The sequence below is a fragment of the Sitodiplosis mosellana genome, unplaced genomic scaffold (assembly GCF_009176505.1).
Source record: "Sitodiplosis mosellana isolate CC-2019 unplaced genomic scaffold, AAFC_SMos_1.0 Smas_scaffold_6226, whole genome shotgun sequence".
Taxonomy (NCBI): domain Eukaryota; kingdom Metazoa; phylum Arthropoda; class Insecta; order Diptera; family Cecidomyiidae; genus Sitodiplosis; species Sitodiplosis mosellana.
Window position 1 is genome coordinate 22,100,510 of NW_022601467.1, and position 15,942 is coordinate 22,116,451.

Consider the following 15,942-nt stretch of genomic DNA (forward strand, 5'->3'; position numbering starts at 1 on the left):
GGTTTGGTTTTTTCTCAAAATAAAAGCCATTTCAACCATTTTCATTAGTTTATCGATTTTTTTTATTGAGAACAAATAATTCCTATACGAATCAGCTTACGAACGCACATATTCACTTATTTGGTACATCATTTATTTAATTAAATTTTTCTAAATTCAATTTACGCGTGATCGAATAAATATATATATGATCTCATATGATTCGAGGCGAAAAGGTATTTGAGTTCCGTTCCGATTTGGAAGTACTCAAAACCCAACGAGAAAAAAAGAAAAAGAATTTTCATAATGAACAAAAAAAACTGAAAGAAAAACTACATAAAATTGATAATGCCATCCATCGTTCTGTATCATTTCCCATTCGAACCAGTTAATCAATTAAAATCATCATTTTGCGGCAAAAACGGTATTTATCATTATTCAAAAAGCGTACAGATGAAATTGGGATGCTTTTCTTTAAAAAAAAAACAACAAATTCTTTAGATGATGCTAAATGAGCGCCTAATCGCAAATGGTGTATGTGTTTAGTAGTGGTCATGGCCAGTGTGGACTGGAGCGGTTTTGTGTACGATCGCATTGAAACTGTGAATGAACAAATCGAATAAAAATGATTTTTTTTAATTAGGTGTTGTTTATTGAGTTAAATCGTTGCTAAATTCATTGATTCCGAATGGAGTTAGGAAATTCCAAGTCATAAATGTGATTCAAAATTAACTCATTAATGGTAACAATAGTTGAGCAACAATGGGTTCATTTGGCCCAGTGACCACAAGTGAATAATTCAATCGAAAGGAGAATCAAATGTTTTCAATAAAACTTACCCATTCAATTTATCAGCTGTGTAGTCCACAGTTCTAATAGAACCATCAGGCTCAACCTGTTAAAATGGGCAATTATTAATATCACGTATTTCTAATCACACCAATGTATACAATGTATACTCAGATCATGATCCTTACCAAGGAATATTGTCCTTTGACAACATCGCCGTCACGTGTTTCATGTTGTGATTTCACGTCGCCAGTATGGTAGTCGTTGACGCCGTATTTGAAGCTATGAAAATCGATTAATAATTAGTATAATAAACTTTTTAATACTTACTCTATATTACTTACGCGTATTTAGGCGGTGCCTAGGAGGGTTTACCCAACGGATTCGTTTCAAACATATGTGTGTACAATACAAGTTGTTTCATATGAAACAGAAGAGAAAAAGAGGAAATTCAGTAAATTGATCATTGTTACGCTGTCGGATGTAGCATTGATTGCGATAATGTAAAATCGAAGTGAAAATCGAACGAGAGAAAATATATGCAAAATATTTAACGAACGAGTGAACGAAAGCAGATCCATATTATCATAATGATAAGGCAAAACGGAATAGTTTGTCTAATTATTTCGTGTTTAAAAAAGCGATTTAAAATTGACTTCCAGCATCGATTTCGAATATTTTCAGCGTTTCGAATATATTCGCCGCAACATCGTTGAGAATGCAGCACATAACAATCAGATGAAATGATCAGATTGTTATAATCATTGCATGCAGTTTATTTTTTTTTTGCGTCACATACAAAACTTCCAATTGCACTGTGTTATGCATGCATCTCATGGCACTGACCTCGAATTTTTTTAACGTTAAAGTGTAACGTAACTTTCACTGATTCATTCACTCTGCCAAGAAGAAGAGATGTGCAAGTTTTTTTTCCTGTACACACGCGTTCGCGTAACTCGAATTGAGTCATATATGCAGAAGTGAAGAAGAATAAACAAATGGATAAATGGAAGCACGAGACGTGAGAGAGATAAATGAGGAGAAACAATGATAAGAAAATGCAGCTATGCAATGATAGGCGCAATGACGTTAATGAATGTACAAAACTGCATTTTATGTACGTGGCTAGATGCTCTATACGGAATGGTAATTGAGATGCGCGTCTAACGTAATGATCAAACCAGCTCATTTTTTTTTTCATTGATCTTATGCATGCGTTGTAATCATTTGTATGCCTCGTTTTTTCTATCGTTATCATCTGGTAGCACTGGTAGTTTTGTAGTCGGTTTTTTTCTTCTTCTTTTTATTCAGTGAGTGCACTCGCTCGCATTAATGTCTTAGGAAAATTTATTTATATATATTCGTACGTTTGATGTGGCTTTCTCATTTCTGGTGTATTTTGAATGTTCCGATTTTGTTGTTGTTGTTCAAACATACAAAACGAAGTGGAAAAACCACACGTCCAATTACGATTTTCGTCTTATCAACAATGCAACGCTTCAAACAAATATATAACTAAACGGCTTGTTAGCAAAAAAAAAAAACTAAATGGTTTGTTAGCTTTCGTTTTGAATTTGGAAGAGATAAAAAGGATTAAAAATGCAAAGAGAAAAAAGATAGAAATTTTGTATACGTACATAGTAATCGACGTGTTCATCTTCATGGCCTCCCAATTCATGTACGCCTATTCTTGAAGATGCAACTGGTTGATAACTGCCGTTTTCGAAGTTGTCACCGCCATCATGTGAACTGAGATCGTGTCCTGCATATTGGTAGTCCTCGAATACTGGATAAGCAAATGCGGTACAGCACAAAGCAGCTGATGCAAGGATGATGAACTGAAACGTAAACCATCAAGGGGGCAACACATTTTAGCTAATTACACCTTTTGCTTAATTTTTCTTCATCATCATCATCATCATCTTCTTCCATCATCTTCATCTCTACTACATTGTCTGAACACACCACGATGCACATATGCAACTAGAAATGCAACACGATTTCCCTCATATGCAATTACGACATCTATTTATGGCTCTTATCATCGATCAAGTCAGCGCTTGCATCACAGGCGCATTAAAATCATGAAGAAGAAGAAAAAAGACGTGTTATTGAACGTCTTGTCTTTGCTAAAAAGCTATTGACCTATGATTACTAATCACACAGACACACCGAAAACGTGTTCGCATGAAAGTGAATACAGGCATGTATAAATCTCCAACAACCGGCTCCTCATACCATACCATTCGGCTGCATGGAAAATAGATATCATGTACCGGTAAATATTGTAAGCATTTTTTGATCATATACAATGCGATACAAAATGCAAAACAATATAAATGCGCTAACAAAATCAACGCAACAACAACAAACATCTCCCACATACACACAGGCCACGGCACACGTGCGAAAAAAAAAATATCGACGTGAAGAAATGCAACGATACGTCGTTCAAAGCGCACGAAAGAAAGGTGAAATGACCGTAAAAAACACATGTAGCTGATATTTTTATTACGTTTACTACTACTCATCATTCATTGGGTAAAATATCAACACGATATCTATCGATATTCTATGTGTTTCTTAACAAGAAAAAAAGCACGACGACGACAGCAGCAACAGTCACCACAGCCGCAAACAATTATGTGAACCCCTGAGAGCGTTGACGCGGTTGTAAATTTTTTCCCGTTTTGTTGTGTCAAGAATCTCGTGCAAGTGCAATGAAACGAAAGAAAGACGTGCGTGCAACACTTTTTGAGGATCATCGTCCACATACACACACACCCGAGTTAACGACAGCTATGCTTCGATTATGCATTTATCCGCGCAAACTGGTTGACACTCAATGAGCAAGTTCACTTTCATTCTTTCATAACAATTTATTTTAAACGCGTTTAACGGCATATCTTTCTCTCAGTTTTTCCTTAGTTATGCCGACTCATAGGCTTTGTTTTGACTCGTTTTTTTCTCTTTCTCTTTTATGCCGTTGATTTCGAATCCAAAGTCAAATGTTATACGAGATGTATTATTTAAACGATCTCATAATGTCATCGAATCGGATATATTTTATCGTGCATTGCACGGATAAGTGACGCAGAAAATTAGACACTGGAACTTGTGTCACTTGAATAAATAGATCGTAGGTTTTCTTTTCTCGGTGGGCTTACATTTTTTAGGAAATAGAAAGGGCAAAATGATTTGAATTTTATTCAGGTAACAAATCTTCAATTGATAGTTCCATTTCGATGAAGGAAAAAAAATGAAAGGTAAAAAATGTGGTTGAAAAATACATAGATATGATAGGAAGTAAACGATGCATATCGCGCAGCACCATATACAATTGCAACCAAATCCATTCTCGATCTCTTTCAAGTTATCCGATATTATTATTTCATAACCGATACCGACGAACATTGAATAATCAACGAACGATATCGATGAAATAATAAATTTTTATTGGAAAAATTAAAACCATTTTGCTTTGCGAACAATTATAATGCGAATTGTTAGCGAAAAAACTAATAAGAAGAAGACAATGCTGTTGGGTAATCGATTGTAAATCGAAACTTGTTAAAAAATTCTCCACATAACGCGCATTTTTCTTCATTAATTTGATATAATTAACGATATTATTTAATAACTGGTCATCCGATACCAAATTATATCAATTATCCATTATTACAAGAATTTTAGATCCTTTGATTGCACAACAATTTGAATTACATTGCGTCAACTTTTGAATTGGACGAATTTTCGTTTTTAAATTTTGCACACGCAACCACTTGGAACCATGCTCTAGTTTTTATTCGAAATTTGAATGTAGAGCTAATTGTCACCTAATTGAACGGGGGGAGTTAATTGCAATCAATTTCAGGAAGGAGCGCCAAGTCTTGTACGAAATTCTTCTCTGTCATTTTATCATGCGCATCCCTACTTGAATTCTGGATTTTGTGCGAATTTCGTTGGTATTCTTCAACCAAGAATCATTCAAATGACGAAGTAGATCGTCATTTGAATCATGTGTACAAGAAAATGTGATGTTTTTACTTCGAATGTTTAATTTTGTGTTGAAAAATTGATCTTGTTTTTTACCAAAATAAAAATTATGCTAACAAATCGTCTATATGCAAATGTTTGAAAAGTATTTAAATAAATCCTTGAGATGTGTACGACACAACAGAAATTCTCTTGAATTTGATACTGGACTGAATTGAATGAAATATATCTGCAGAGTAACAATGATTACTAAATAACTGAATAAATAACGAAAGAGTTCTTGAGGCACAATCACACGTGAGAAAGACAAAAGGATTGCCCGAAATTTATTTGAGCCTTGTCGTTGCACCAAACACAAATAAAAAATTGTTAAAAAAGGATATTTAAAACAAAGTTTACCTTAAATGCCATTTTTTTAAAGAATGTAATAAAAACTATTTAAAAACAATTGAAAACTGAAGAAAAATTGCACTAAACCACAAATTGACTATTTGAAATGGATTCACTAACGTTTTTTTTTCTTCGTTTAAATTTATTTCGATACGTTGTTGTTTGGTTTTTTTTTCGTTTGTCGATTGATTCGAAAAAAAAATCGATGTTTGCGAGCTGTTGATTTGTCAGAGTGATACTAGTTTGCTGAACCACTTTTCAACTGAGAATGATAACTGTGAACTTAACCACGGCTTCTTTTATATTCCAAATGAAAGCGAAATTCACCTTGCGATTACGATAAATACTTCTTCATTTTTTCGTATTCGTTGGCTTTTCAACACATTTGAAAAAAAATAGTTGGGTAAAATGTGTGGCATATAGACATGGAGCCCATACATAGATAGATGTACAGAATGAAAGCATGAGCTTCATACTGTTATACTCGCAGAAAATGATAATACATGTATTGTGTGTGGCGGTAATGTGATTTGCACCAAACAGCGTTTGTATCGACTGAATGAATGTTAAGAAAAATTACATTGAAGACAAAAACAACGGAACGAACGAGAGCGAAACAAAAAAAAATATGAAAATGAGCACAAAAATAAAAACGAAGGCACACACCATCGATAGCGCGAGCAAGAGAGAAAAACACCACCGAAGAAGAAGAAGAAGAAGAAACGGTTACAGAAAGTTTTGTCACGCTGGATCTCTGTGTATACAAGTGCTGGCGTTTTTCTTTTGTTTTTGATTATTTCTTCTTTTTTTTCGTGTGTGCGAATCACTGCGATTCAGATCGATGTATTGGTTGGCTTTGGTCTGGAATTGATGCAACATCGTGGTACAACCGAATCGATTTTTTTTCGTAAATTCATTGCCCAGCTCAAACAACACCATAAACTGAAATGTTTTTCCGTTCGTTTTTTTTTTTTTTTTGGTAAAACACTGTCAGAGCGGCAGTGGTTTCTTTTTGTTGGTGTTTCACATGTAAAAGTATTGTTTACTCTCAATTTCGGCCATCATAAGCTGATTCCAATGCAACGACTGTCAGTTGCTTCGAAAAATAACGGTGAAAAATAAAATTTATCATGTGAAACAGTGTGATACAATAATTTTTTTCTCTTGTCATAATATTCATTCCACTCGCAAACTCCGAACAGCGCACATTGGCTCTTCGGACTATTTGCATAGGCTTTATTAATCACTTCTGTCATTTCAAGTATTAATATTGAAATCTGGAATTTTCTTCCAACGCGTCTCTCGTAAATCAGCTCGCAATCGGCCGGCAAGCGATCGAATTTCAGCGGTAAGTGCATTTATTAAGTCTAAAGGCATCCAAACGTGTTTACTTTTTTTTTCTCCCTAAATATCAGTTATTATCAAATCAGTTGTGCACGGTGTGTGAGCCTGTGTTTTCATGTGTTATTCATAATGTCTTCTTTAGTACAAATTAATCATTTCAAATGCAATCATTAATTTTACATTTTATGTAATAAATTATGGAAATTTGTTTCCGAAATTTTCGATTGTTGTAAATTTTAAATTTCACTTTGCCTGAAGATCTTTTTTGTTTTTGTTTTATTTTCCTCTCAAACCAAAATGTGTGCATAAATTGCTTTAACGAAAAAAAAAATAGTAAAGAAAAGTAAATTTATTGAATCGGAATTGCAGAATGTTTCGAACTTCTCCTCCTTTCTCTCCCTCCCTCTCTCACCGCACCATCAGCATCAGCAGCATCCTGAATACGCTAGGTTCATGGAACTCAGGAAATTCCGTTCTTTGTGAGTTGGCCATTGTTTATTCCGCTGAATGGATGATAGGCTAGGATATGTTCAAACAATTAATAAATTGAAATAATGAGCATGGTGAGAGAGTCATTTAACAACATCATGACTGCAGCCATTCAATTGCGCTCGGGTGAAAAGAAAAAAAATATTGAATTTTTTTTTACAAACAATAACACCGCCTAAAAGCGCAGTGAAATCCATCTGAAATTCAGGAATGCTTGCTGTTGTTGTTATTCACAAAAACAAGCTATAATAACGAAACGGTATAAATAAATTTAATCATTTTATTATTGTGAATCGACAAGAGGAAGCATAGCTAACCGTATATACTCTATAAGATGATTTTGCCAGATTTTTCATTTCTTTTATTTTGCACATTTCTTCTCTCGTTTTCAATCACAGCACAAAACAATGAGCCGATAATAAAGATGTAATAAATGAACAGAAAGTCTGTATGTATCCGGTTTTCTCTGTCTCTCTCATTTTAATTTTGAAAGGTGATTTATTTCAACACATGCTGATCACATTTCACAATGTGCACACATCTCGTCAATTGATTTGATATCAAAATCAATTGTGTCTTATTCATTTTGTTGCCGTTATTGTTCTTCGGTTTTCAATTGATTTCGAGTCAATCGTTCAAAATAATATGCTCAAGCGATTGTTTTTTTTTTCTTCATATCGTTTTAAAAATCAATTGTAATGTGAAGAAAAACGAGGTATATTAACAGGAAAAGATTAAAAATATATTTTAAGAGAAAGAAACTATCTACAAAGATGCAAAGACAAAAGAAAATCATTCTTAATACTCAAACTTCATCGACGATTCAATACGACACATCGTTCCAACTCCAAACAATCCTAATGAAGGAATCGTCTCATGCAAAACCAAACAAAAATCCATTGTTTTGTTATCGCAATGAAATATATGAAATATTCCAGCGAACATTTCCCATACAATTTTTGCATGTTTTCTTTTTTTCTTTTCTTTTTGGTGTGATAAAATCGGATCCGATTGCTCAGATCCAAACAAAAAATTGTCATTTAGACTCATTTGAGTGCTCCTATCCGCAGAAATCTTTAGTAAAAGGCGAAAGATTTATTTGACATCGAATAGAAGCCAGAGTGACGAACCAAACGATACACAGCCACCATATGCATATTGCTCAGTCGTTGCGCCAGCGAACTATAACAGCGCTACAGTTGAAACGAGAGTCGTTCATCGGTTCTTGCTCTATGTGAGACGTGTTGTGTGAGACGTGCCATTGCCTTATACGTTCATCGGATTGTCGTTCGGTTGTTCGCTCACTTTGCTATACCCGGCATTAACGTACGAACAATTTTATGCAAAACACCATTAAACGCTTAAACGCTACTTACGTTACGTTTGCTACATTAAACCAGAGTGTGGTTATTTATAAGGAAAATGAATTTATAATTAATCAATAACCGAAAAAAATACAGCAAATAATAAAATTACACTTTTTGTACACCAAAATGTATGCATGTTTTTTTTTTTTGAAACGTTTTTTCTCTTTTCAGCTGAGAAATGGATTTTTTGAAGGAAAAAAAAATCAAACAAAGTCGTTTTCATTTGCATGAAATGAAGAAATCAAAACTGACAAGCATGTGAGTGGGAAACGCACACAAACCAACAAAACTTCATCGAAATTATTTGTTGTAATAATTCAATCGAATCGTTGCGTCGTGACCCATTACACTGAAATGAATGAGCGCAAAACTTTAAAAGATTTTCAATTGATTATTATAATCTGTGTTGTCATCTACATTAGCAAGACACATTTTCGGTTTGAACAGCATAATTTAAAGAAGAAGAAAAACTCCAACAACAGAATCTGTTCGGCATCATTTTAAAAGTCAAGCAAATTTCCCGCTTCAAACATTCTGTTTGTCATCCACGAATTTATTTCATGCTTTTCCAAATGTGGAAAAGAGAATTGGTTTTTCAGATCGTTTTGCATATAAACATGCGATCATGGTGCATTGTCTACCGGCACTTACGACCAAAAAAAAAAAAATAAAACAGAAAAAATAACAACAAACAAACAAACGAATGCATCGGTTGGGTCGATGATTTTGTGACATTTGAACATTTGCTTTGGAATCAAATAAAAACCCATGCTCGACGAGCGTGTGTGTGTGTGTGAATTTGAATGGGCGACAAGGAGAATTATTACGATTGGCGAACGCCGACGGCATCCATGTACATTAAAAGAAATTGCACCTTCGACTCAATAGACGTTCGGCCGGGTACCATATGCAATTGGCACATAAACTGTGACCAGTTGAGATAGAAACCCACATATTTGACACACATTTAATATATCACATTAAAAACAACACCGATTTTTCGCAAAAATAAATAGAAGGGGCTACACTTAAAGACGAAACATAAAATATCAGCTAAAGAGGAAAAAAATTATGTAATTTTACTTTCATATATGCTCTGTGCAGAATCTTTTTCACTTCGTGTGGCTTTTTTTTATTAACATCAGTATTAGCCCGTCTCTCTTTCGCTTTCTTTCTCTCTCTTTCTCTCTCTCTCTCTCTCTCTCTCTGTTTGTGTGCGTCGATGTAATTTTTGTCAGCTTCCCAAGACAAAAGGTCTATGCGATTAGATTAGGAACACTTTCAATTTCAATAATATCACACGGACACGTTGGCTTCGAACGACTGATAGTTTCAAATTTTATGACCGTTGCATTTTGATAGTGATACAATTCCATGGAAAAATGACCGGAAAGAGTTCATCTTTATTTGTTTGGTACTTTCGAAATAATTGATCGATTTGACATCGTATGTGAGAGTACAATAAAAAATTCCCTTCATAAATTCAAATTCAGGCGAAGAATCTCGTTTAAACATTTTTAATTTAGCCATTTTTTTCTCGAACCGATCAAAGTCTTAAGTAACAAACAGGCAATTCCGATGTGAAGCGTACGAATGAAAAAAAAAATTGTTTATTTAGTACAAAGTCATTCACAGAAGAAAAAAAACTAAATTGATGTGTTTGTAATGAAGAATTCGAACAAACGCACATTTTAAATAAGATGCGAACTGTTGATTCGACAGCTGACATAAATAGAGCGAGCGAAAAGCACAAAACGTATAAGGCAAACATCATACACATACCGCACACAACGCGTATCACATAGCAAGAACCGATGAACGACTCTCGTTTCATCCGTAGCGCTGTTATAATTCGCTGACGCAACGACTGAGCAATATGCATATGGTGGCTGTGTATCGTTTGGTTCGTCACTCTGGCTTCTATTCGATGTCAAATAAATCTTTCGCCTTTTACTAAAGATTTCTGCGGATAGGAGCACTCAAATGAGTCTAAATGACAATTTTTTGTTTGGATCTGAGCAATCGGATCCATTTTAACCACTTGAAATATTTAGAAGAAAAAAAAAGCAACAGAAACACATTCGGCGAACGGCAACGAAAAAAACGCGCAAAAATTTCGTCTTGCTGTAAATAGAATTGGCCGGCAAATGAGTACATTTATAAGATGTACTAAAGATTCAAAGGTGATTCCATAATTTTTAACCAGTTTGCTGAGCGCGATCGTGTGAGATCTTTGAAACATGGCCGTTTCGCAATAAAATGCTTTTAATTTATTACAATTTATTTGTTGTTGTCGTAGTCGTTGTTTGTTGTTATTCGACCGTCGTCTATTATTGATTACTTGTAAAAAGGTATCGAAATTTATTATGGGCTGCCAGAATCGGTTGCGAAGCGTGTGTGTTTAGTTAATTAAAACTCCATTGCATTTCCATTCGATTAAAAAAAGAAAGAAGAGTGACAAATCACAATTGGTGGTGGCGACAGCAGCAACAGCCAACACAGCAACGGCACATGCATATGTGGTGGAAGAGAATCAAGTCACGTATGATATGTGCATAGCCTGATCGATGATGATGATTAAACGTGACATTTAATATGGCTCTGGCCGATTTTATTAGGAAACTTTTAAAATACCAAAAACAAACACATAGCGCCGCGGCAAATGGGTTTTTTTCTGTTGTGTGTTTTTGTCTCGGGGCAAGCGCATGCGAGTGTGCAGTAGCTGAACGATGGCAGTGAGGCAGCGCTAGCGGCGTTGGAACGAAGCAAAAGAGACAAAAAAAAGCACACCGAGCTCAACGAGCCCAACAAGCCAGAAAATCAATGAAGCAATGGCACACAATTAATAGTGATTGTATGACGATTCTGCAACAGAAAATTTCATTATCTACGAATCTTTGATTTGAACTTTTCGAGCTGAGCAAGCGCGCGAATTCGTGTATTCTGAGAGCTCATGCTCAAATGAATTACCATATACTGGCAAGCGCCGAAATGGAGATGGCGAATAAAACCAAACAAATCGGGCTATGGCTCTAGCTCTGAGTGCACCGATCAACACACAACACACGGGATCGTATTTAAAATCCGTATATATTTATCTCAATTTAATGCCACAATCGTCTGGCCCATTAAAAACACCGTTTCGTTGTTGTACGCTGTTTGTTACGTGGTTTCATTTCTTTTCTTCTATTTTTCATTTTCGTATTCATACATTTATATATATATGACTTTAGAATGAACCAATGCATCAAATATAGATTGGAAAGCCGAATGTCGCATTCATGCTACGTGATATAGGACACAAGATATTCCATTTTTATGGACAGTCAGTTGTGATATTTCCATATGTGTGCAGCGGAGTCGAGCGGAGCCAAGTCGAGAGTCAGGCCATAGACAGCGTCAACCGAAGTACATAAATGTCAGAAGAGACGATGCCGGGAAGAAATTGAGAAGAAAATATTAGCAAACGACTACCAAAGTGAACACCAGGCGATAGTGTACTAGAGAGAATACCCATGTCTTCGGTTTCGATAGATTTTTGCGTTAATTTTTTTGTTGCTGTTGCTTTGAGGTTCAACTTGATGCAACACCAAATCTATTAAAAATCCATCCACAGGTCATGCACACGCTCAAGCCCATAAAATGTTTGCTTTTTTTTCATTCCAATTGACTAATTTCTAATAACCACATATAATCTGTGTGCGCATATTGAGAATCGCGCTCTGTTCGAAAAACTCTTCCGAGTTTTCTGACAATGTTGCGAATGGTGAAGTGACTGTGTCGTCGACACCGACACTGCCGAGTTCAATTTGATCACGATATTTCAAATTTTTGAGCACACCAGAAGCAAGCAACGATGCAAGAAAAAAAATGATGACGGAACATTGATTATCGTTAACATTTAAATAAAACCCCAACATCAAGCAATCAAACTAAGCGACTTTTCTACATGATGTTTTTCTCTTCGTTTTGCTTGTGTCTTGACATCAGCCGTTTGTGTCACATATTTTTCTTTATTAATTCATCGCACGGAGTTTGCACGTATCCAGTATACGATTTGCTTACTGTGTGCGCTTTGTTCCTGCTTTCCATCGTTGACAATTGCATCAGATTTATTTTTATGTATTTCTGTTTAGCTAATCGTGTTTAATAAAGAAAAGGACGGTTTATTCAAGCGTTTGCATCCAAAAATTATTATTTAATAGACGGCTGAAAGTGAAAATGCTTGCACATTCGAAATATGCATATGCATGTTGTTTGTAAGAACGTTGTGTGCTTGATCGCAAAAGAAAAACGAAGTAAAGTTGGTCACTGCTTACTTGAGTATTCAGCCCTCTTAGACAAACACACGCAGGCCTGAAGAGCTCATGGTACAGGTGTAAAGTTAAAGTATAAATTGAGTTATTGTGTAAAATGTTTTTTATGTATATTTTTTCCGAATAAAGGAAACATGCATGACAATGGATTTTTATAGTCGACATAATCGTAACCAAGTCAGTTTTTTTTTCGTCGATTCATGTGCAGCGCGCGACCAGATGCTGCCACACTAGACGGTTCGTAATAATTGGTGCACGATATTGCTAAGTTTGAATCTGTTGAGCATATTTACAACTATTACAACATCCAATTTGCGAACACAATGGCGCGTTCGATTTTTATGTTGTGTGGTTTTTAATGGCCAACTGTCTCTTGTTTGCCAATTCCCACGAGGTGCCGATTCGTCGATGCCACACTTGTGCGCTTCGATTTTGACCCACTCTCAACCATGATCAAACAACAATGCTTCCGATTCTAATGGGCCGTGTGCAAAAGTGTCGCTCTTCGCATTATCTATAACATTTGATCGAATCGCAGCACAACACTTCTAAATACACAGAAAAAAGTGAGATATTTTACTCGAGATTATTTGTTTTCATTCCAGTTCATTCGAATGTAATGCAGCCAGCAGCGCAAAGTGCTGCTCTGTTGTTGCAACTTGCAACCAGAGAGAAGAAATGATGACGGGCGGCCAAAATGTAAGAAAAAAAAAATATAGCACATAAAATGCACGTATCCATCGATGTGTGCTGTGTCAATTGCTAATCGCCAAATGGCTGCACTAAGCCACTAAACGCTGGCTTGAATGGCGTGAGTGGGGCATTTGGGATTAGCAACAAGCACACAAATACGAGATGTAGACAAGAAACTGCAGTGTTGGAGCGCGCGAGCGCGCGCACATCGATACTCTTAGCCGGTGTGGAGATCGAACGGGAAGAAATAATATATGATGAAAAATGTAATTTTCAAACGAAAATAGAAAATATATGCACTAGACGCGTTCGTTAAAGACACATAGCTAGAAGTCATGTAAGAAATATACGCGACATGCCGATTGCCGATCGGTGTGCATGTATTTGAATTAGCTGGCGCAACATACGATGCAAAACATGGCAAATCCTGTGTATAAAAGACGTTTCGGTTATGCGCAAAATTATCAGTTTGAGTTTTAAGAAGTTTAGGCATACAACTTGAGATCTCGCTCGCTTTTTTACTTCTTCACTGTTGGTGCTTTCACGAAAATTTACGAGTCAGCAAACATTCGCGCTGTATTATTTCGTTCTATTTTCCGGCTCATTTAACGCGGGCGATCGCATTTTTGAGCAATTTCAAGTGAACAAAATAAATCGCTGCATTATTTTCTTTTATTTTTTTTTGGGCTCTTGATTCTTTGTCAAAGTAATCGAATTATATTTATTTGGAACAAAACCGAAAACAATTTAACCGAAACGAAAGAAAAGTTGGCACGAATCAGTCCAAATCGTTCAAGATGAAGGTACGCAATTGATGTGATTAAAGTTGTGTGATTTTTCGTTTAAAGTTTTTAAATTTTATCGGTTAAATTAATTTTAAATGAAAGTGAAACAGTCGAGACAGTTTTTTTTCCTTTTCAGAACCGAGAAAAATTTAGATTTTTCAGACAAACAAAGTATTTCTAACTCGCAAGCAATCGAAGTTAAATTGGGTGAAGGCTCCTTTGATAAAATGAACGGTTACACAGTTAAATTGTTGGAAAGTCAAAAATTCCATGCTTTCGATAGGCATGATATTTGAATTATTGTGTCAATCAAGAAGCTTATTAAATTAGATCGCTATTCCAGTTGATATTGCATGAGAAATAGTCACATATCTCGTGGCTGCATTTGGAAGTTATGGAAACGGTGTTGTACAACCTCGATTATATCAACTAAGTGCTTTCATAAATCCAATTAATAATTGCGGAAAAATCTGATATCGTTGTGAGTGTGCGTGCGTGTGTGTTATATTGTCGCTTACTTTGCTCGATGTACTTTTTGGCACCTCTGTTGGTTAATTTTTTGGGGCCGTTGTGTCGATTCACACCATTTTTTTTTATTGGGCGCACCATTTCGCCTGAGTCATTAACAACGCGGTGTGATGTGTTGTGTTTGCTTCTATATTTTCATCGTTTTCGAACGGTATCGGCGCATAGTCAATTAACTCGTATAAGAATAACACAACAAACGCAATAAAAAAAACCAACAGCAACTAAAGTCAAAAGTAATCAAAACGCAATAAAACAAGGCATAACTTTAATGTGATGTGTGTAAAGCATACAATAGTTATGCATTTCGTCCCCTCCGCATAAATGTGCTTAACTATGACATTTATTTGCGTAAACTTTTCTCTCTCTCTCTCTCTCTCTCTCTCTCTTTCTCTTCGCGTCGCTGTTCAGTTCTCAATTACTTTTCCGGTCTACGTATTTCTTTTTGTTTGCGTCTGGATAATATAACTGTAAGTGACGTTCAATTATACATTTGGCCGTTGGATGGACTTTCCAGCCTCAATGCATCAACAACATGATGTGCGTTTTATTTTTATCTTATTTTTAGTTCGTAAAACAAACCAGATACAAAAACGCACACACACACACACACACCGTTTCCCCTCTGTCTCATTTTATGTAAATTGTTGATTTTTATTTTGTTTTGTTTTTTTACTGAACGAAAGAATTGATTTTCAGCCGAGTTTAGCTTCGATTGCGTTTACGTTTCTTTTTCTTGTAGTTTTCGTTTGTTTTACAATCTCTTTTAGTATTATATCAATGGTTTCGTATGTTTAATTTTGAAAGATCCCGCCGGTTTTCGTTTGCTTTTACTTTTCAGTGTATTTTGGTGGTTTTTGCAATCGTTGCTCTATCTGTATCTAATGCCATTCCAATCGAGCTCGGACATTATGCATCGCCCATTTATGCACCAGTTGCTAAAGCCATACTACCTGAACCAGTCGTAAGTGTTGTTTTAAATTAATTTCTCGTATAATATGCGAGAGAGAGAGAGAGAGAAAGAGAGAAATTATTTTTATGCTGCATATTAGAGTGGTGCGAAGAAAAAAAAAACAATATTTCAAATCATATATAAGCATCCGACTCTCGATCGCACCTTAGAGAGCCAACACGATCGAAATTACATCATGTTTGTGTATTCATCCAAGAATTACTTGAAACGATACACGATACACAAAGCTGAAGACGGCTGAATATACACTAGGGTGTTTTCGGTATTAAATAAACAGAAAATGGTAGTTTTAGTTT

The 15,942-nt window shown here is 35.5% G+C and overlaps 2 protein-coding genes and 2 non-coding genes across 4 annotated transcripts; 2 read left to right on the forward strand and 2 right to left on the reverse strand.

Moving 5' to 3' along the window:
* Positions 1-38: 38 nt before the first annotated feature.
* Positions 39-5,430, reverse strand: LOC129578359 (cuticle protein 8). Its single transcript, XM_055466769.1, has 6 exons — positions 5,164-5,430; positions 2,406-2,606; positions 1,113-1,129; positions 957-1,050; positions 819-874; positions 39-579 (listed from the first exon to the last, which is right to left on the reverse strand). Exons 1-6 carry the CDS (start codon positions 5,173-5,175, stop codon positions 522-524), a joined length of 438 nt encoding a protein of 145 aa, XP_055322744.1. The 5' UTR covers positions 5,176-5,430; the 3' UTR covers positions 39-521.
* Positions 5,431-7,988: 2,558 nt separating this feature from the next.
* Positions 7,989-8,112, reverse strand: LOC129579516 (U5 spliceosomal RNA). The gene has a single exon (XR_008689241.1). It is a non-coding gene; the product is annotated as a U5 spliceosomal RNA (small nuclear RNA).
* A 2,150-nt stretch (positions 8,113-10,262) lies between these two features.
* On the forward strand, positions 10,263-10,385 carry LOC129579515 (U5 spliceosomal RNA). The gene has a single exon (XR_008689240.1). It is a non-coding gene; the product is annotated as a U5 spliceosomal RNA (small nuclear RNA).
* A 3,432-nt stretch (positions 10,386-13,817) lies between these two features.
* Positions 13,818-15,637, forward strand: LOC129578360 (cuticle protein 8-like; the record flags this gene model as incomplete). Its single annotated transcript, XM_055466770.1, is given in 2 exon segments — positions 13,818-14,166; positions 15,515-15,637. Coding segments are annotated over 2 exon segments (129 nt in total), but the record flags the coding sequence as incomplete, so codon positions are not given.
* Positions 15,638-15,942: the final 305 nt, after the last annotated feature.

Excerpts from the sequence above, each read along its gene's own strand:
- LOC129578359 (XM_055466769.1), bottom strand. Across the intron at positions 875-956 it reads TCAAAGGACAATATTCCTTG|GTTGAGCCTGATGGTTCTAT; the intron begins GTAAGGATCATG and ends CCATTTTAACAG. Across the intron at positions 580-818 it reads ACAGCTGATAAATTGAATGG|TTTCAATGCGATCGTACACA; the intron begins GTAAGTTTTATT and ends GTTCATTCACAG.